The sequence below is a fragment of the Diorhabda carinulata genome, chromosome X (assembly GCF_026250575.1).
Source record: "Diorhabda carinulata isolate Delta chromosome X, icDioCari1.1, whole genome shotgun sequence".
NCBI lineage: Eukaryota > Metazoa > Arthropoda > Insecta > Coleoptera > Chrysomelidae > Diorhabda > Diorhabda carinulata.
In genome coordinates, this window is record NC_079472.1 from 66,654,315 (window position 1) to 66,678,126 (window position 23,812).

Genomic DNA, 23,812 nt, shown 5'->3' on the forward strand with positions numbered 1-23,812 from the left:
TAACAGAGAATAGAATGTGATTGTAGATTAACGTCATTAGAAGATGAACACAAAAAGCAGATAATTAAATGATTCCAATGCTCATATCAACATATTTATTGATTTGTACATGGCTGCTAGTTTTCATAAATCATATAAAAATTGCCTAAGTTCAATGATCTCACTAAAACATTTTTTCAATTGAATATAGAAAAGATAAGAAAATTTGCAATCATATCTTGAGATAAAAATGGCCATCTTCCTTCAATTTCTAGAATTTTTAGATCGTTTTTTGATTCATCAACGTCAGATTATCATAATTTCATAATAATCCTCAACGTCCTATTCATTTGAATGATAATTTACTAATGTATAAACGTTGATTATAATTTTCAAATCTGTACATATTCAAATTGAAATGTAAAACCCGGAAACGAGGGTACGAAAATAGAACAACCGTTTCCACTATGGAATTTTTATATGCTTAGTGAAACTCTTGTTTCTGTGGTTTTAATTAAAATTTGGATCACTCCAAATCATATTCATTTCACTCCTATTTGTACGCCTGGAAAATATTTTCATTGAATAGGCACTCTCTACATTTTCTCATTTCAATTCAAATTAATGTATGGGTTTATGAAAAATCATAATTTGGAAATAATTGAATAGCAACTAGATCCTTAGAATTTACTCATTATTTTATTTACCTATATAACATGTAAAATTTCTATTTCGATTTGTATCAAGTATTTGCCGTTTCAGTGCGGCTCCTAACATTCTTGAATCTCCGTCTTTTAAATTCTTTGTCTATAAGGCATCGGTAATGGAAAAACATATCCACCAAATGTTATTATTGAAAACATTATAGTTTCCTGTAATCCTGTTATTGTAGAGGCAGGCAAAAACGGAAAAGATGAAATACATATATCACATCTTATTGCAAAAAAAAGGAATAAAAGGAAACTTGTCACTTACACTAATTTGAAGCTCCAGTTCCTCGTAGAAACGCAGATATTCGTACTACTGTTTAGAAATACTTTGTCAGGTACCGCACTATGCGTAAAATTCACGACCGCACGAATCCTACTGTGACTGCGCCAGTTAAAGATTTCACTTTTTTAAAAATTTATTTTTAAAAACTTTATTATTACAAAAAAAACAATTCACATTTTTTTTAACGAATGAACTTAATTCCACGATTGATATAACAAGATTCATTATTCTGATGTTTACAATATTCATATTTATACTAATAAAATACTGATGGTTGTTTACGTAATTTGATCTTTATGCGTTTTACTTTTTAGAATGTTATGGATCTTTCCTCACATAACTTCCATTCATTTATTCATACTAAATAGATATGTGTATGTATAGAATGTGTTTTATAAATGATTGTAATTGTAAAATTCATAATTATGACATAACTTTTAAAAATAATATTGGCTAGTCTTGTTTCGTTTTAAACAAACAGTATTTTTCATAATTCTTATCATTTGGAAGAAAATATATCAATTTTATGATTTTCAAGAAAATAATTGAAAAAGAATTTATTTGAAAGAATTTTAATGTGTTAAAATATGAGTGAGTAGAATTACAAATATGAAAATTAGAATTAAGGTTGTAGAAATTTAGTTATTAGAATAAATATGGATTGATATTTGAGACTATAAATAAATACAAAATTGAATATTGAATTCTTTTAATAGATCCACAAATATTATTTCGTTTTAATGATGCTGGAAAAATCAAATATTTATAGTGTAACACTTATTATTCAAGTTTAGGAGAATTTATTGATGATTTTCTGTAGATTATTCTAAAAAAATTTCAAATTAACAACAATAGTATAATATTGGAATAACGATCGCGTCATAAAGGAGAACTGGAATCGTATAAATACTTCTTTATTTTGACTTAACTTTATTTTGAATAAACTTCGGTCCACCTTTTATTATAATGATAAGAATAAGTATTTTAAAGTATATGTTGGGATAAATACGAGTTCATTAATTCTGAATTGTTAGAATATACTGAACATTACAATATTGAAAGAATATTAAGTAGAATCGTTAATTTAATGTTCTTGATTTGTGAAAAAATATTTGAAAATAGTTGTTTCAATTCCATAGTAATATGCACATCGTGACATAATTTTGTGAAATACTTCGAATTGTCTGTGTCTAGTAAACGCAGCTATGTATTGTGGATTAGTAAATGTACGGTCGATCATATCCAGAATATCAGAGATTTCACAAACTGCTCCTATAGGCATCTGTTCTTGTTGGCTTTGAGTTTCCCCGTCGCAGGCATGTTCGGAAAACATTGTTGTGGTAATCTTACAAGAGATTGTTCTGAACGTGACATGTTCCAAACTAATCGTTTAATTTATTCTTTGATGAAGATGATCGGTTTATTATGTATTTCTGAAACATAATATTATACACTGCGCTGTATATAACGTTGATGTAATATAGAAAGCTGCATTTGCTCTCTTATAATTACAACTTTATATCATATTACTCGGCATCAATTGTTTAGTACTTCAGGATTTGTGTGAATCACGGCAAAATAATTTGGAAATTTCATTACATAATACTATATATTTGATTATCAGTCTAGTCTGATAAATGGAAGAAGGGTTTCAGGCAAAACAATTTAAAAGTTTTTCACGATTCCACGCAAACAGGATCAGTTTAACACATATTGGATACCTAATCTCACAATATGATCGTACTTATTCACAATTTTTAGTAATCATTGTTGTCAGTATAAAATTCATTTGCCACATTATATATTTTTCTCGAGTTTTCACGAAATAAATTTGATTAGACAGCTACAGCAGCTTCTCTAATTTCTGAGGGAATTGACGAAGAAGAGTTACATTTACATCCCCAATATAGATTTTTCTGTTGATTATTTTAGATACATAATACGATATATTGTGGAATAATTGTTATAATGAAATAATAGTGTTTCTTATTATGTAACAAAAGTTTCCAACAAAAAACATTGACAAAAATATTTATTAGTCTTGGATAAACTATAGTATTCTATTCTATTTTCAGATTCTTCTTTGATTTAGGTATTACATTATATTATTTGGCCATAAAATAGCAGAATTTCCATATGACCTAATAAATATCTCAAGTTCAATACAGATTCGAATCCGGTACCCGCAGTCGGAAGTCACAGTTCATGTACACTGAGCCATAAGCGTCTTGAAATGTTTGTTAAGATACCATGTTTTTTGAAACAAATAATAATAAATTAAATTGCACCAAATCTGTCAACATTATTGTTTGTATGTGTAGATCTCAGTGTTTTGATTTACCTCAATTCGAAGATGTGGTGGGATCAAAATATCATACAAGAAACGAACAGAAATCTATTAAATGTTATACGGTCGGATCTGAGGCATCAGATAGAACTGAAATGGGTGATTTTTCAAGCAGAAATATATTCAATCATAAAATGTGTCCAGTTGAATCTAGAAAGAAACTATCGCAAACAGGGGAAGAAGATCCTGTAGCCAAGTAGCCATTAAAGCTTTGAGCTACTCCCAAGTAGCATTAACAAGAAAAGTGGCGAGTAAAACCACAGAGCTCTACCCAAATTATCTCTCTATACTTACCTACCATTTATTTATTGTTCCACTCAAAAACAGATTGTAAATTAATTTGGAATATGAAAGAAGCCTTTGAAAACCTCTTTGATTTCAATTACCCTTCAATATCTACAATACGAAAGCTTTTCGTTCAAATATAGGCAAAAAGCAACTATCAATGCAAATGATTGAAACTTAAAACTTTTGTTTATAATTACATTCAAATAATTCAGACTGGCGAATCAGATAAGAAATTGGAATGTATAATATTTTGAGAAGTAGGTACAAAATAGATACGAATTTTCGAGCAAAGTAATGCGTTGTTATTACTAGTAGTCTACAAAAATAAATTAAGACAGAAATTTTAATGAATTGACCATACCCTAGTTAAAAAAAACTTTTTTCTATATATATAATATATAATAGGTATTCAAGATACACGATTTATCCAAGATATCCAAGACAACTAAATCGAAAGGAGAAGACTATCACTTTTTTAGCTAATACCATGACGAATATTGAATTACACCTTATACGAAAAATGTGATGTCCATTGTCCTTGGATAATGCTCTGTTTAGTTTTTCCAGAGAATTAGGCTATTACTATAGACTTCAATGTAAATATTTTCAACATAGTGCAGTAGCTTCATACCAAGTCATGAATAACTGGAAATACTGAGAGCAAATTAAAAAAATTCCTATATATATATTGATATTTTCAATTTATTCCCAGATAAACCTCATGGTAAACACCATTTCGAAGCTTTTCAACAAATTATAATGCACAAGAGATATTAAATAGTCTTTTGTCGTATTTCACATGAATGGCAAGATATCAACGTTTCTTTTTAATTAAAAAGAAGGTTTCCAGAGGGAATGGGATTCGAGAAATTGATTACTACACAAGCAATTGGGGTAAAAGATACTACAATAAGGCATGAAATTGAGTAACTGTTGAACAAACGGTTATCCAGGTGTGCAGATAGGCTCTGCCCAAATTATATGAACTATATTGATCTTCTATTATATCTACATCAGTCGGCAATATTTTGGAAGCAAAATATTCTTAAAGAAAAATGAGGACAGATCGTTTACATACAAAATTAGTATGTTCAATTTGTTCCCAATTTGTTGTTTATCGTCACTCAACAATATATATCCCCCCAGTTTGGTTACTCCCTTTCAAAAAATCTCCTCGCGATGTTCATGTCAGTCAGTGACAAATTTAATTAAACTCCATAAGATTAATGAATTTGGAAAAATGTGTGGTATAGGTCGATCAATGTGTTAACAATGACGCTGTAAAATTAATTTAGAAAGGTAGTCGTTTATATTTGGATTATTTTGGCAACGCATATTACGAAGAAAAGATAATTTTGTCAAATTAAATTTCAACATTAAATTGGATGAATTTAGTTGTGATAACTGAACTTATCAAAATACTTCATTTTTTTTCAATACTACTCGTAATACTGAAAGAAGCCATAAAGTTCACAATATATTCATATCGATTTCTGATATTGTCAAAACTTGCATTGAGTATAATATTTCTCTTATGTTTTCAACCATTTATGAATGTTTTACATTATTATTGAATGAATTTCTAAATATTTCGATATAATTGTTTCCTCTCTAAGAAATTTATTGGGCATATGTGATAACTAATATACCTTTTAACGTTTTATAAATAAATAAATGCTGACACAATTTTCTAGGTAACATTCCCACTTTTACTTGAAAAACTAAAATAATTTGTGAAAATTAAAGATATTAATATTCTTCTTTACCATCAAAATCTTAATCATGGAATATATAGTTCACTGGAAGCCCGGGAAATTTTTTTTCAATAAATCATTAAAGTACCTCAAGAGCACAGATGATGGATTAATTTTTATGCCTTAGTCTGCCTTTAAATTCTTCTAGTTACATCCTGTTCTCAGAATTGCCCATTTTGTTCGTTTCTTGAGCTTGACACTGCTGGAACATTATTTTCTTATTGTCCAGTATCAAGAAATTACGAAGATTTTATGTATCGACTCTCTTATTATTTCTATTGTTCATTTCAGTATTTGATTGTACATATTTGTTTGAAGGTGCAATGGATTTGGTATAAAATAACTTACCAATATTATAACAGATTCACTTTTCATGATGTTTGTTCAAAATTTTCTTGAATTGTCACTGTATTCTCTTTCATCTGCTATTGGGTAACCTGAAACCAAAACTTTAATCATATTCCAGTTTAATATATGAACTGATAGAGGTGGCATATACATATTTGAACAAAATTTGTACATAAAGAAAAAAAATTTATGTACGTTATGAAAATTAATTGAATCACCTTCCAAAATCCTATGATACCGAATACATTCAACTTTCAACGATTTTTTGGTAGTTCAGATTCTAAAGGCAGCAAAAAAGACATTCTAATATCAAATATGTCGGTGGCATCGAAAATATCTAACAGTAAATATTATAGAATAATAAAAAACAGGGTTTCTCAACGACTATATGAAGGTAGGTGTTATTCGAGATCAAGAAAAGTGGATAAAATCAATAATGTACGAGAAGGGAGCTATATTTTGTCTACAACCAAAAGATGAATAAGAAAATCATCAAATTATGAAAGAACCAGGAGTTTTTATCACGTGCAATCTTATCTTCCGAAGTCTACTTGATCATATAAATAGGAGACCATAATTCAGTTATGAATGAGTAGTGGGTGGTTTATTTGAAATAAATAATTAGTAGTGAAGTTTATTAATGAATTAGATATTAGAAAAATACACCGTATGTTTGAATTTACCTCACTTTGTGGAAGAAATACTGAAAGTTAAGCATATAAAATGATCCTGGAGTATCAAAATAAGATACACTTTCCCTAAGTAAATATGTTTTCACTGAATTTCATGCCTGATGTAACGTTAATGCGAATTCTAACTATTTAAGAGTTGAAAAAATATCGAATTGCAACAATCAAGGATTGGAGATAGGTTTTTCTCATAACAACTTACATATATTTGCAAACACGTATCCTCAGTCAATGATATTCAGAATATTTTCATCACATATCGAATTTTCAGTGTTGTTAACACAGTCACTATAGTAGATATAATTATCACACATAGAGCGTTTCCAATCACAGATTAACTAGATAATAAACCGCGAATGTGTGAAATGTGTAGCGGAGAGGTTTTATAGAATACATTTAAATATCAATTCTTTAACAGTTTGAACACAATCCAGACTTCTCCATCGTGGTCGTTGAAATAGGAACTGGTACAATAAAGACATGCGACGCTTTTTGTTTGTTGGTCTTCAGACTCGCTCGTTTTTTCTGTGTTTGCTTGCTTGCTCTATTTTTGTCTTTTTCCAAATATTATTAGTTCCTTCTTCAGATAATTATCTAATTTTAGTTTCCAACGCAACTTCTTTTCTTTCTTCCTATAATGACATTTTCAGCTCATCCTAGTAAAAAGTACTGGTCAGAATGTCAGCTTTTCCCCTCTTAACATTCCTTTTCTTTTTTAAAGCAGTAGGACTTGATATCTTGGGGTACGGAGCAATATCTGAGGGCCAATAAATGTTTTGTCTATGAAAATTTGCTTCAAGGGTGTAGCTTTACTTTGTTTTTGTCTACTCTTACTTCAGTAATGATAGATCTTTTAGATGGTGGACTAGGAGCGAACATATCATATCTGTGAAGACAGTGCCAAGCTATTGGATAAATACCTGATAAATCTTTCGATACTTTTTTATGGCATTGAGTGGAGCTGCTGATCTTAAAAAAGCCTTTCCAAACAACAGACAAACTTTGCAAACCGCGATACACCGACTTGGATTTTTCGTTAGCCAAAATATCTATCTCTTGGGTGTAAAATTAACTGAGACATAAAATTGTAGCTCCGTTACTTCTGGCCTTTTCAATAATAGATAAATTTTGGGTGACGTCTTATAACCATTAAGAATGAGTAATATGGGATTCTCCTTGAATGCTTTGGAATGAAATAGGAAATGATCAAACCATTTTTCAAATATATGTAGTTGCATCCAACCCGACTTGTCGGCAGCAACTAGAGTCTGAAAATATGAATGTATTTTGTAAACGGCTAGCATTTCAGCTCACAGCAGATTTACGATTAGACACTTGTTTAGATTTGAAATATACCCAATACATGGAATAAGACCACACTCTCTTCCACTTCACTAAGGCGGTGTGGTTTCTATCCCGTTTTCACCAAATGTTTTGTACACATTTCACCTATTATGTACCGTTTTCGGAATATTCTAATTTGAAAATTAATAAGTAATAACCGATGCTTGTAAAAAGTAATAATTAAGTTAAAGTTTGTCATGAAAACTAATATGTAACTCTACATTTTACGATATAATTAGAATTCGAGCTATAAGTAAATAGTCACATGAATAAGTTCTATTATTTCTCTCATTCGAATTGGAACATTAGTTTTGTTATCAAACTAAAATTTGGTTGCTTAATCATTGCTTCGAAGTTAGAGTGAGCGAATCTGCAAATTTTAGTTGCATTAATTTCAGACGGTTGATTTTATCCTTATTTTGATATTCATGATGAAGGTGATCTAGATAGATCAATACAAATCAACAAATTGTCACTGTCAATATCATATTTTGATAAAGACTTAAAGAAAAGTCGAAACAGAATAGACCTGAAATCAAGAACATTTAGATGCATTCATATATATATATATCAAAAGATCTGAGAAATAAGAGGAAAACACTGAACTTTAATTATCTATTTTCAAGAAAATGAATTCATCAAAGACTAATCTTTCATCACTCCGAATTTTCTTATATATCAAATCTTTTCTCCCACGTTATCTCAAAGAAACACGTTCTATTTTGAGTTTTGAAATACCGTAGAAAGATTATACTTTTACATTTCTCCAGTGAAAATTACTTATTCTTTTCATTTTCTTTCATGTTTACCGTAATGCAATTTGCTTCATTGTCGGAAGCATTCCATATTTCAAGAGCTTATTTACATTTTTCACGGAGGAAGTTTGCATCGAGAAAATGTTAATCTACATCTGACACGAGTCAGCTAATTTCAATATGGGAATTTGAGCTGAATTTGACAGACGGAGCTCTCATCTGAGGCCATATCATGCTTTACAGTGTTATGGATTTTAATCTGGATATATTTACCATAATATAAATATAGTGTTTGGGGTTTGAATTGAATTTTAGCTAAATAGGATCAAATAATGGGAAAAATCATTTTTATAGGTTGAATTCTATATATGGGAGGAGTGAGAAGTGACAATAAAATTATAGCATCAAAGAATGTTCAACAATATTACCTCTAGCCAAATCGCAAATTTCTTATATACTCTCTAATCATTTCATAAGAACCCAAATAATAATTGAATTGTATTTGTGAACAAAAAATTTTATAATCATAACATTTTTCAGTCCCCGTATTTTATTATATGTAAACTACTATGATACCTCAATCAAATAAGGACAACAAACAATTTTTCTTGGGAAATGTACAAGCGTCTTCTTGGAACTTACGCGAATTTATTTCAATGAATATAATATTAGTGTAAGTTATTACACATTAGATTATCAGAATAATTGACTAAATTAGAGTCTGAGACACAAAACTATGAAGGATGTGATGTGATATTACATGTTAGGTTCGGTGTAATAATTATGAAGCTGATTATAAAGGTCAGAAATTCCCATATTTAAAAAATAGATGGAACAACAAGGAAATATACCTCTAATTATGAAAAATTCTTGAAATAAACACAAATATTAAATAAAGAGAATTTTTAGAAACGGTAAACGTACATAGAGAGGAGGTTTTGTGTAAAATTGAAATTATAGTTCTAAAAAGTACCTACCATAACAATGAATTTGTATACAGAACCTGAAAAATTACGAAAATATCTTGGAAAAGTTTGAATAAGAGAATAATCAAAGAACTTTCTCACTAATATACGGAGATGATAACTTGATACCTACATTTTTGAATTTAAAACTATCTCATTTGAAATTACAAATACCAACTCACTTTTATGGATATCAAAATCATGTTTTATCTACGTTTATTGCTTAAGACAAACAACTTTCTAGCACCGAATCCACTACTCTAAGTAGAAAATGAGTTTAGAGACCTAAAAATTCGAATAGGTGAACTAACTCCTACTAACATTTTACAACAATGTTAAAGCAAAATATCGGAACAGAGCAGACATACTTAAAAAATTACAGGATGAACTATTGAGAAATCTGATAACTTAATATTGAAAAAATAACCTATTGTTAAAAATACATATCATATAAAACCAAAGTTTATGGATAATTTGAATAACGAAATTTAGAAGAAGATTCGATACTTACACTATTATCACTGATTTTAATATAAATTGGGTATCAAAAAACAACAGAGCACTATTAAATTTCGAGATAAAACGAGAACTGGAGAGTTTATAAAACAAAAGAAACTATTTCAAATTGTTCAAAGTGCTCTCATACCATTATGTAATTATTTGGAAGATATTTGGAAAAAAAATATATCAAAAGAAGTATTATATCAATAACACATGGAATTTCAGAGAATTAATTAAAAATATCAAACTACCAAACGAATATGTATTTGTTTTGTTAGATGTAGTCTCTCTATATACAAATATCTCTATTGGAAATGTACAAGAATGGGACAAAATAGAAGAATGCACAGACACACCCATCTTAAAATAATTAAGTTATGTAAGTTATCTTATCCCAACCTAACCTAACTTAACCTAACCTAACTTGTAAAATCAAATATACGCTGAATTTCTTGAAGAATACTATAATCATAGTTTAAATGCATCTTAATTAGGCAAAATTTGTTAAATATTCATTTTCTAATTTTTGGTATTTAATTACGCCCTCTGGCGGTGGACCTACAACTCTGTAAATAATTTCCAGGTTTTTCTCGAGGTCTGTTATAAAGCTGTAGAGTATAAACGGTTCCCGAGATATGGTCGAGAGCCATTCTTATTGGGACACCCGGTACATAAGTATACAAACTCGTATATAGTCTATCAGAGATAGTTCACATCTTCATATTCACGAATAAATACATAAATCTCTAGATATCAAAAAATTTTATCTCTCAAAAACTCCATTGCCTATCCATCTGTCAACAAAAAATTTGTATAATACAATTTTGAATAAATAAAAATATTAACTGAAAATAGATCCATCTATTGCTGCATTTCCATACTAACCCAAGGTGTCGTCTCAAATCTTAAAATCTAATAATAAAACGGAGACCAGTAGTTATTCATCTTCAACTGCCCATTCATTTTCTGCCCAATTCATTTGTCTAATTGAATTCATAATCCCACCATCAGATATAATTGCAGGAGATCTCATTCAACAATTAAAATGAGACACTTCTACGAGATTTTCGGTAGTATAGTATTTCATCCAAGTTTTAATGCTGTAATAAAATTTTGTAAGTACTGAACATGAATGTGGGATTTTCTTGATTGTTCTTACTACCGCTGTAAAATGAAGACGTATTTTAATTTATATGGTAACTTTTAATAGAAAACTCACTTTGAATCACATGTGTTTTCTTATTAACAAAGTTTGAATGATATTTCTACTATCGCGTAACATAGGCTAAATTGGCAACTTATTTCAAAACGTACTGAAGTTTTCGCGGGACTAGAGAGTAAAAGATTTCTCTAAAAAATTAGTGAGTAAATTACTAACTAAAATATTCTGTCCATCTCCTTTTCTGGTATTATAGAAGAAAATTCACATTACTGTATGATTTATTGAAAAGCAGTTGGTTCTTTCTGTAGATCACTTAATTTTGCAGCGTGTGTAATATATTCTGCTACTTTTTTCCAATAATATTAATATGAGATAGAATCATAATAATGATATGAGTACCTATTGAATTTTGATCATAAATAATTCTCTGAAGATCACTCAGTTATAAGTCCGTAACATGTGAAGCATCTAATCACTTTAGATGGTGGTTTTAACCTAAAGTTCATCACTATAATGGAAAAATTACAATTATTTCAATTTCAATTGGACGGTTTCGTTAAATGCAGTTGTTCCTCTAAGGAATATGTGGAAAAATAATAAGTGAAAATATATTCTCTGATAACCAAAACTATAGTTACTTATTTTACAAAGAAAAAAAGTAAATTCAGTTTTGTTTATGTGCTAGAGCATAGGATCATTTTGTTTGAATCTGATCTTTCTAATCGTTTCTTCTTATTATTTTTTCAATAAATAGATTTGTTGCTGAAACTTTTTTTATTGTTCTTAGCATTAAATATTAATTTGGATAATCGTGCCTGGGAATAGTTTTGTATTGCTAAATGCTCATGTTCAATTCAATACAAAAAATTCAATATTAATTGTTCATCCCATCTGAGTACCAGTTATTTATATACTTCAACTGAGACCGAATACCATTTCCTGACGAAGAGTCTCCTGCCGGGAAATTTAAGGTTACAATCACTTTTTTCTAACCATTCCAGGAGATAATAGATAACTGTCCACTGTCTACCAAATCCAAGATTTATCATCAAGGAATCCAAATGCATACTTTCCGTAGACACAAAAGTAATATGAAACAATGAGAACAAAATAATCCTTGACTAGTACGTGAAACCTACCAGTTTGGTAAGATATATCTCAACAGAATCGAAAATATTTCGCACCTCCCCTTACTCCAAAAAATACAAAATACTAAGAGATACTCTACGTAAAAAACGGATATCCTATCAAATTATTGAAAAAGTTGATCCACAACACCGCTAGCAGATACACTCATGCAGGCAGTGATGGAAATGAACCCTGATACCCAAAGGAGAGTTTTTGGTTCTATCCCATACATTATAACTCTTTATGAAAAAATTAGTAAGGAATTCAAAGGGAGAACAAAGATTGAAATTGCATATAGAACTGCAAAACCATTACAAACACTTTTTACTAAATTCATACAACTAGAAGATCTCTTGATAAAAACAAATGTGATCTATGGTATTTACTGTAACAACTGCAAGTATGACATCTCAAAATTGAAAATCATAATGTGGTAAATATAAGAGCGATGCTGAGTTCTAGAAACCAAAATCATAATCTAAACACGTAATAGAAACCCGACCGAGAAACCAATGAATAAAAGATTGGATGTTGAATTACTTTTATATCTATTCATAACAATACAAAAACGTCCATTCTGCTAACGAATGGTATTTCAAAAGTGACATGTTGCAGCTGTCGATAATAAGATTTAAATAACAATATAGTAATTTTTCAAACTTTCTGTTTGGATTGAGTGGGCGTTTCTACCATTCTTTCATTCGAAATCTCCAATAATTTAGAAAACAGAAAGAAAAAGTTATATTAAATTCTGATTATCCCCAATACAAGTTGGAAATAGTCTTAGTTTCATCAAAATTTCATTACTCGAATCTCGTATTTATTCAAAAATTTTACGATTCGTGTCACTATTGATCCTAAAACCTCCAAATTTATTCACCTGTTAGAAACTCAGCTTCTAAATAAAATTATAAAGTTTCTCTACTATTTTATATTAGGCTCCTATTTCTAAAATTTCACTGAAATAATAACTAATAATCTAATTTTGTAGTTAAGGAGGCTAATGTGATCTATATCGGATAGTAATTTATAACACATAATCTAAAAATATCTCTCAGATCAAGCCCTCGTTACAAATTAATTCTTAATTACTAGTAATATTGCCAGGCATCGCTAACAATTCGTTAAGAACAAGAAAACGGCGTTTTCCTTAATCCAGAACAACACGACTCGTGGAGGAGGTTTATATTAAAGTTTCCTCAAATTTATAACGTATTTGTTTTGAAACACGCTAGAGGTAAAAACATATTTACGGAGAAATGGAAAAAGTTGGTTAGGAGCGAATGCTTATTAGGTAAGTTAGTTTACAAAATTGATTAATCTAGCAACGATAATTGAATTGCATTAATTGTTAAGAGTATTCAATACAAATATGGACAGTTTAACACGACAACAACCTAAAATTTTAGATCAGATTTGCGAAAGTTTAAAATTGTCTTATTTCTTTCAAAGAACATTGAATTCAATTCGTCGATTTCAAAAATAAATATAGAAATTGACATCAATTTCAATATTTTATTTTAAATTTTAAATTGCCGCATATATATATATATATACAGTACCACACGATTTATGGCTTTTCCCAAAAGTAGAGAATGCTCTGAGACTACATCTGATATTCGGAAGGTCACGATAGAGCCGACAAAAGTATAGATCAATCGTACAAGCATCCACAAGCACTTCAAGATATACTGAGAAACATTTTAAATCACTACTAATTGGTAGTCTTCAAATCAGGGCCGGATAAAGCTAGGGGCTTGGGGGGGCTATAGCCCCGGGCCCCAGATCCAAGAGGGCCCCATCATTTGGAAATCATTCTGTATTTTTTGATGTGTTGATACCACAAATCTAACGTATTGATATTATTTTGTGATTTTTCCGGGTTTTCGAATTCCTTAAGGGTGCCCCGTCAGGTTGAAATACTTATCAATATTCAGTGCATAAAACTGAATTTCACTTTCAGACATGTATAAATGGGGTTTTCATAATTTTTCTCCTAACTAAAATATAGTTACAATTAAGGTGTGCATACGTAATACGAAATCGTGATATTCTAAGCTGCAATTCATGAGGATGACTTTAGAGAGCGTTAATTAATTTCTAATTAAAGTTGCGTTGTTTTTGAGTTGGTAACTGACGCGAACAGATATTTCTAACGGGCTAATGACTATTCTGATTTAATCGAAATAACGTTGAGCGTTGAGTGAACAGATATCAGATAATTATAATCAATTTAACAGAAAGTTCATTTATCGTTTAAAATATGAAAGGCTTCAATTCATTGGTATTGTTAAGAAATGTAAAATGTAAGATGTAAGTCGAAGTACTACTATCTGTTTTTACTATTAACAATAATTTGACTCTCGCCGACTGAACATGGAATCGATAACGATCATGTGAAGCTATACAAACGAAATTGAAACACCAAAATCAGTGACAGTACAGCCTTATATCGCAGATTCTTTTTGTAATTATTTTTTATAAACCTCCTTCAAGTAAATGTAATTCGCATACATTATTTTGAATTATTCAAGAGTACAACGTTGACATCTAAAAATATTAGTAAGATCATTTATAGCAGAAGCAAATTTAGAATACTGAGTGAATGGTTAGTTTAATATTCATCCTATTTTCTCTAGGTACAACAATGTGTGGATAAGGTTTTGTTTTGTACCCTCATTCCTTGTAGAATTTGTTTATCCTTTCTTTTTAAATAAATATTTTCCATTGGAGTTTATTCAGATTTTTTTCTGTATTTTCTCCCGACTTACCCAAATAATAATCAATAATGTGTTAGGATACAGAAATACAGTCCAAATGCTGGAAATTTTTCTTCAACTATTGGTATAAATTCTTGAAATTTCGTTTACATTCAATTTTTCTAAATTTGTTTCCAAAAGCTAGATATTAATTCAAGTTCATTGAGTACCAGTGGTTGAGCAAAAGTTATCTCTTGAAATGTTAATCTCGATTTTTATAGGGCGAGTTGATTAGAAGAATTCCTTTCCAGATTTTGATTTCTCTGTCTTCGGAACAATTTTTTGTCTTTTTCTCCTCTTCTGGATTTACCAAATGGATTTTCCAAATTGTGATTGATAACTTTCTTGTAAGTTTGGTCCGTTAACTGATTAATTATTGAATTAAGGAACAAAGGCACGTATTTAAAAAGCGATAATCAGACCTATGCATCAGAAATAAGGCCAGGAACATTAAAAACGGAACAACTGTTGAAGAACACAGAAATGAAAATTCTTAGGCAGATCTCGGGAAAAACACTATTAGACCAAGAAAGAAGTGAATATATCAGACGATTATGTGACGAAGGTAACATTAACGAATGGGTATCAAAGCGTACAAAACAATAGAACTAATATATATAAGTCGAATGGTAGACGATAGATTGGTAAAAATAGCAGGTGATAAATCTCGAATAAGGAACAGGCATCAGACCTATTATTGAAGAAAGAAGAAGGGGCTTATGGAATAAATTTTTGGGGGCTGTATTACTATTGATCGAATAAACTTGAAAGTCGTTTATTGGAACATGGTATTAAGTTTTTTCATGTCTTTTTTGCCATTTATGCAAGATGATCCCTTTTGGATTGTTACCATTTTGTGAAACTCATCTCATTTTTGAATTCTTTTCTGTTGCAATAATTTTTGTATTTGTATAATCGAATTGATGTTCGTTTATTAGCGCTGTAGCGTTTTTTGTCATATTTGTGACTTTCTATTGTCTATTTTTGAAGTATTGACTTGTTTAGACATAATATGTGGGTTAATCGTTTTTACATAGAATTTCATAAAGGTAATTACTTTCCTTTGCTTTAGATGTCATTGACTTCAGTACAGAGAAGTGTTTTGATAAAAAGTGATTGGATTTATCACATATTTTTGAATATTTCTTGAATTAATGTTGTGAAAATCCGTTTATGGGGGGATAAATTTCGATTATTATGTTTATTCTGTAAGTAAAAATTGGTTTATTCTGATGATATGATTGTTTCATTTTAATGCGGTTGCAGTTTTTGCTTTCGCGATGCGTGTTTTTCGGTATTTGAAAGTTTAACAGCACTATCTGCAAGGCCTTTCACTACTGATTTTTTTTAGATGAAGGATAGCTTAAGTTGAAATTAATGTTTATAGATGACCAAGTTTCTACGCTATACCAAGTTTTTTATGAAGTGAACTGATTCATTCATTTCAATTTCATGACGTCAAAATACGAGTAATGGGAAATTTATATTCATTTTGCTTAACACAGTTTTCTCAGGATCTTCCCTTAAAAATTGTGCTATAACACATTTATTTATATATTCCAATGTAAAATTTGAAATATAATATTGTATGTGTTATTTCTCTAGCTTTGATAAATTTGTTCCCAAATATTCTTTAATTTTGTTTAATTTTTCCATTAATATATCTTTTCCAATTTCAATTGGGATATAAATGAAAAAATTCAATATATATAAAATATAAAAAATAAATTCATATTCATCAAGATAATGGAGTGAGAGGAGTTTGAATTCTTGATACAATTGGATAAAGAGGTATGTCAGGTTCAGGTGTTCAGTTTTGCTAAGGTATAGCACTATGACTTTTCATTGGAACTGATGGCGGAATAAAAAGTTGATTTTTCTAAGACTTAATGAGATTATTATTCATTTTTGAATAAAAATTTGAAAGAGCCGGATTATTGTTTTTAGTCTCATCATTTAATAATTCCATAATTTTTTACTATAATCATACGATTTCATAATAAAAGTTTATATGCTTTTTAAATTCCAAAATGCTTGTTTTGTTCAATAAATTAGTTGGTTCCAGTTATATTTCAAGATTTACTATTAATTTCAATTTATTATTAAGCTTACTTATACTATTATAAGTTTCCGAAGTTATTTTATTTTAAGTTACATTCTTCAGATGATTGATCCTTTTTTCAGTATTGCATTAAATTTTTTAGTGGTATTTGAATCTTTTTATTAGAAATATTTTGTGCCAGTGTAATATGTAACTTTCGTATTTTTGGAGTTTACTCCTTAAGAATCGATTTGCATATATAAGGGGCCCGGTATGAGAGAAATGTGAGGAGTAAAATCTATCGATGAATGACCTCGTTACGTTTTTGGTGCGCATCCTATGATGCGCAACTTTCTAATTTGTCAGTGTCAACATACTTATATTGCTGTCATTGTGAAGTTCCGCTAAAGTGAACTGAAAGTATTTTCAAATAACTATGGCAGAAAGAGGTGTAGATGATATTGCCGGAACATCTAACAAACACGTGGTTGCAAGGTACGTTATAATTCATGTATTATATGTATTAACATGTGCAATTTGTATTTATTAAATATTTTAATAATTATCGATGTAGTTCATATAAATATATATTTGAAAACAACACATAAAATTAGATAATCAACCCAATATGAATTATCGAGCGCATCTACATAAAATAGAAAAATTCTAACCTAACCAAAAATTAATTTTTTTGTCGATGTCTATAAATTCTTTCACGTTATTATGATTTATTTTATAAATAATTTTTAAATATTAACAACTGTAGTCAATAATTCGATAATATTATCAGAAAAATCGTCAATATTTTTTCATTATAATGTTTTTATAAAATTTTCTTTCGAAAAGTTAATTTTAAGCTTATTTAAATAATTTTCATGTACTATTTATTATTGTATGTAAAAGATTTAGTGACATAATTATCTTTTTATAACCATTTTTGTTAATTATTAAGATAATATTATATTTTAAATTAAAAAGTAATTATAATAATTTTAAAAAAATGTTTATAAAAACCTTTTTTTATCAATTTTCTTAAAGTCGGTTAAAATTTTTATAATTACGCATTTATAAATTTTCTAATTTTTTTTTATATATTTTGACTAGGAAAAAATCTAAACCTCCAAAAACTCCAGCCGAGAGACAGCGAGCTTACAGATTAAAAAAAAAATAATAAAGGAAGCCCAAAATATTCTGGCAATCAACCAATCTTTTTTTTAAGTTAAATAAACTCTTTTTGCGTCTGGTTAGACCATCGAACTTAAGGAGTAAACTCCAATCGTGCACACACACAATTTTTTTTTTGTAAAGTTCTTTATCAACATTTTTTTTTTCAAATTTTTGTGAAATTTATCGGAAATTAGTTGACCTATTTCAATTTTTATATCTTCCAATTTATTTTTTAATTTCCTATGACGGATTCCACAACTCTAATTTTGTCGTAATTTGAATTGCTGGTTTTGTACATTTCACAATTGTATTTAGTTTGAAGAAGCTGCAGTTGAAGATGGAAACTTTACCTTTTCAACCATTATTATTCGCAGAATTTATAAGGATGAATAAATAAGCCATAGCACTAGGTATATAAATTCTTACATTTGAGAACAGTAAATTTTATTTTAAGGTAGTGTTCTCGAGTTCTTGATTATATTCTCTCTCCTTGACTAGCCCTTGTTGATTAGTTTGGAATATCACAACTCGATTTTAACTATTGCGTTAATCAATTAGGGAGTAATAAATCAAACTGACATCTCTTGCAAATACCTTTTTGTCATCAGTTCGCTCTAAAACTGACAATATTTGGACAAAGAGATGAATGACCGTGCTTTGCGTCATTAGACATTTTTTAGGGCTCACACACGTATGAGCCATTTATTGAATTTAACTGACTCAAGCGAAAATATGAAATGTATATGCGATCATTTATGTATATTCTCAATTTGAAACTTACATTTTGATTAAGTTTTCTGATCATTGAGATTTATTAGTTCAATGTAATATCTCTATTTGAATAAGCTGCACCAGCTGACTCAGCCACCATATAAAATATATACGGTAAAGTTTCGAAAAAAAATCATTCTCTCAGCAACTAATACTTTTTTGAGAAGCATCTTTTGTACATACAGTTGTCTTTGTAGAATTTTTATTGGTTCACTTGATCAATTATACTGTTATCTTTCAATTCTTCTATTAAATCATGATAATCCATCATCAATCAATAGCTGCTATGTAAAAACGTTTTGTTGTGAAAGGAACTATCTTCATCATTCCGTATTACTTGATATTTTTCGCTTATAATGTTCAAGTGATCACAAAAGATTTTTATAACCTCTTAATTTCATTTCCTACGCGTTTTATTTATCCATATGGTCTATTAACATGGAATAGCATTGTTTGTTTTCCTAGCAAATGCTCTTAAATAAACTGTTGTCCAGTGAATAACCTACCATATTCTTTTCTGGTCGCAAAAGCTGTAACATAACTCCTCAATCTCCCTGTATGAAGCAATACAACGTGCAATGCAATGCAGAGTGCAATATTTCTTGTGCAGATGAAGTTCTGCTGAATGTTTTATGCAACCAAATTTGGTGTTTTCCGGGCTTTCGAATACTTATGTATTCATCGTCTAGTAAACAAAATTAATTAAGATTTCCGGTGATTTTTGATATTATTAAAACTTTTGAAAATTTTTAAACTCATGGAATTCATAATTCAATATTCAAATTGACTTTGATAGAAATATTTGAATGAAATTATAAAATATGAACAATCATTATTCTGTCATCACAATTTGTTATATTTTATTTTACACGTATTATATTAATAGTTTGCATTTTTCATTCTCAGCCGAAATTCTTTTCAAATTCCTGTAAACTTACCAATGAAAATATACATCGGCCTTTGTTTCACATACAATGTTAATCCCACATATTTCCTCTATTCATACACAGCTTCCATGTAATGAAAAGTTAGCAATTTTATCTGGTATGCAACCGCAGCAGCATTAACAGTTTCCAGACACAGTACATTACATGAGATATGGTAAATATGTGCATTGGCAAGGTGAGTATTTGATACGTTATTACGTTATACGCAAATATTTAAGTACTCATTACATTTTGTGTCACTTTAGAAACATCTAGAATCTATTATATATCTTAATAAATATCATTATAGAATTAATACACGAGCAATTGATACACAAATCAAAAGTTCTCATGTTTGAAAATTGAACGCAACGGAAACTGTGATTTAAATCTTGTTATGAGTAGGGACACGCAATCAGCTGATAAGTGATCTATCCGAACCTGGGTTATAGTTCCCCAAAAACTTCCCTGTTTTTTTCTGCTCTCAATCATTGTCTCTATAAGGTTATCGAGTGTTATATCGCGACTCCGTTCTCGACATGCTCCTCGTTAATTTTTTCACAAAACATTATTAGGAAATGGAATGAATTATATTGAATATGATAATTTATATGCATTGTCAAAATTTTTTGTATAAGTTTGTTCTATACGAGAGTATAGTTATGGAATATTGTGATCATTCGGAGGAATTGCTCAACTTGAAGTATTATTTCCGTTCAAACTCCAATACATATGGAACTGGAGTAACAGGTCCATATAGTCTTTAAATATCAAATATAAATTCAAGATTTTACGTAGCGTAACAATTTCATATAATTTTCATACCAACACTGTAACAACTCCCAAATAATCACGGGTAGGTATTAAATCGTTTAGCCATTTAACTTCCTCTCTTCCTATGAAATATCAAAAAAACATGAAATCAATTATAAAGATTCAAAAACTCTTGAAATGGAATCTAATACACGAAAAAGGGAATTTTTAGAAATGGTTCACATTCTTGAGAAGGAAAAAGCTATAAATTATAAAAAAGATCTAAATGATTCAAGTGAAATTCATAGTTCTATAATTTTCAAATTGTTGGTCCTTTTATTGAGATAAAGGGACCAATAAAAATTAATTTTTCGTATTAAAACAAAGTTTTAAGTTGATTTCATCCTTATTTTGATATTCATTATGGTTCGCAAACACTTCTGATCTCGTAAAAAATTCCATCATCTTGAGCGCCAAAAAATTATTCAATCAGCTACCTTCGGAATGGGAAATGGCAAATACATTTAATGAGTTCCCAAGATTAACAAAGATAATTCTGCTTGAAAGACCTTATTACTCTGTGGCAGAATTCTACAATTTATCACATACTCAATAGAATGGTATAATTCAGTTTAGTTTGAAGTAATTTAGTCAAATTATAATTTCATATTTTTTATATTTTTGTATTAACTGATATAACATTGTGTTGCTTTCTCGATAAAATGGTAAAATTATCTAATGACAATTCTACTTTTTTGGTCTCTATTTCATTTATTCTCATAACTTCTGTGAGCTTACCTGATTCTATACCTCATTGATACTAATCTCAATAATTCCGACCCCAAAAATCTACTACTATATGGCTAATCAATGATTCACAAACACTTCTGGAAATTTGGATAATGAATAACTGGAAGAATAGATATTCATCCCCCTACTCACATTTAAGTTACTTAGACGAAATATAAGACTTCTGACTTGAGGTCTGGATGGGGTTTGATAATATAGGTCTTATATTAAATATAAAAGATATGTATGTTCGTTCCACCTTGCCAATCTGGACCGTTTAAGATGGTTTGAAACCAAAACAGATATAGTGAGCTGATATCATAATCTACGGAAGAGAGAATAATTTGTTTACATCGATATATACGATAGCTACAAATACTTTGCAGATGAAACACAGTATGTCTCAATTTATCCTTAATAATTAATACATTCGTACGTTAATCAATCAAAAGTATCAAAACTGGAAGGTAGCTAGCAATAAATTATATGACTAATTGAATTTTTCACTCCTTATTTCATAGCAACTTGATATAAAACAATAGGAAGAAAATTGCTTTGATTACGATATAGTATCACTCCACCACAGTAACAATTTAACAACCACTCTGTACAAAGTTTTTTTATTATTTTTTTAGAAGGTATTTCCATTGAATCCCAGTATCGCTAGTTTGCATAACTTGATTCATGTGCTTGGCGCACAATTTTCTTTTATAAATCATTCATTTAGTATAAAAGGGAACGTTTGCTTTGATGTAAGAAGTATTCGGAAATTACTAGGGTTCCATAAGTGAAATGAAAGGAATCAGTTAATATTTGATGGCTGATTGATACAAAGAAAAGCCTTTATTGTTTTATTGTGATCTATCTATTCTCCAATATTATTAAATTGCCAGATAATAATTAGAAATAATAGTTTTTGCAGGAACAAAGCTAATAAGAAGCTGAAGAAACACATTATTGATTCATATAATTGCTTCGATTTGCAAATTGAGGTACTGTATCTCGAGAAATATTGAAAAACAATTAATTGTTGCAATTTTTCATAATAAGCGCCAAAATAACATTCTTATGGAATCTATAACATACTTTATTATAGAGGGTATGTACTATGATAATTTCGTAAAAGTGCAGATCTATATTTGGAGAATAATCTAGATATACTGTCCAAAATATGAAAAATTTCCGAAAAATAATAATGACTGGAAGCAAATACTTCATCATCGGGAATTTTAATGTAGCGACCATAGCATATGACCTTGCATTTAAAAATACATAGTACAGGTAAGTATTTCTTAGAACGAATTCTTTCAATTAAACGATAATCCACCCATACCTGACTGACTTATACTTGACCCAGGAAATTCCAATCAACTTTCCTAATATCTAAATAGCATACAAAAAAATTAACCCTCCCCAATAAACCTGACTTTGGGAAAAACCAAAAACCTTCTACCTGACCTTTGCTCGATACCTACGAGAACCCAATCGAGGCGTTTAGAATGGTGGAGAAATTCATTCTGTCTCGAGACCGAGAGACACTCGACACTAAGACTAGCGCCTTTATTAATATATAGATTTGAAGTATATTTTATGATTGAATTGTCCAATAAATGATATAGGGATTACTATGCAATATCTGGAGAATAGGGTAAATGGTTTCAAATATATTGGAAATGCATCAACTGCGTTACACAAACATGAACACATAAGTTTGATTTTAAAGACACCAATATATTAACTCAAGATAAAAATGATCAAAAATCTACAATCGAAGATTGATATTCATAAAACAAAATAAATTATCAGTTAATGATGAACCATATTTCAAAAACTGAAGTAAACTTTATTATAACTTAATTAATTGGTTTTTTAACCATATCTATCGTTAATTGTCTAATGTAATAAAAACCCTCAATTAACAGTCAAAATCGAACAAAATAATAAAATATTTTTATATCACATGACCTATCCAATTATAAGATAATTAATTTTGAAATCTTAGCTATATACTCACGACTCAGATGAAATTTTTAAGTACTTATAATAGTTTATAGAATAATTTTTTTAGTAATAACCAAGATAGTTGGTGCCACAGTGAAAAATGAAATTATATGAATATAGTGTGATCCTTGATATTACAAAATCTGACTAAGTACGGCACTTGTTGAATTATCTTTTCCAAGAAAAAAATTTGTTGCCTATCTTCAAATGCTATCAACATTTTCTTAGATAACGAACTTGTCCATCTGATATCGCTGAAAGTGTTAAAACGTCAACTAATAACTGTATTTCTCAATATGAAAAGATTCTTTAAACTCATTTGCTCTACTCATTTTTTTTCCAAAAATTTGGG

The 23,812-nt window shown here is 29.3% G+C and overlaps 1 protein-coding gene across 7 annotated transcripts in view; it reads right to left on the bottom strand.

The window, feature by feature from the left end:
• LOC130902236 (protein madd-4) overlaps positions 1-23,812 on the bottom strand; it is a 161,275-nt gene that overhangs the window by 80,636 nt on the left and 56,827 nt on the right. For all 7 annotated transcript variants that reach the window (XM_057814196.1, XM_057814194.1, XM_057814198.1 and 4 more), the window contains exon 2: positions 5,710-5,798. In XM_057814196.1, coding sequence (XP_057670179.1) covers positions 5,710-5,736 — 27 coding nt within the window. In that variant the 5' untranslated portion in view covers positions 5,737-5,798. The remainder of the gene's footprint in view (positions 1-5,709; positions 5,799-23,812) is intronic.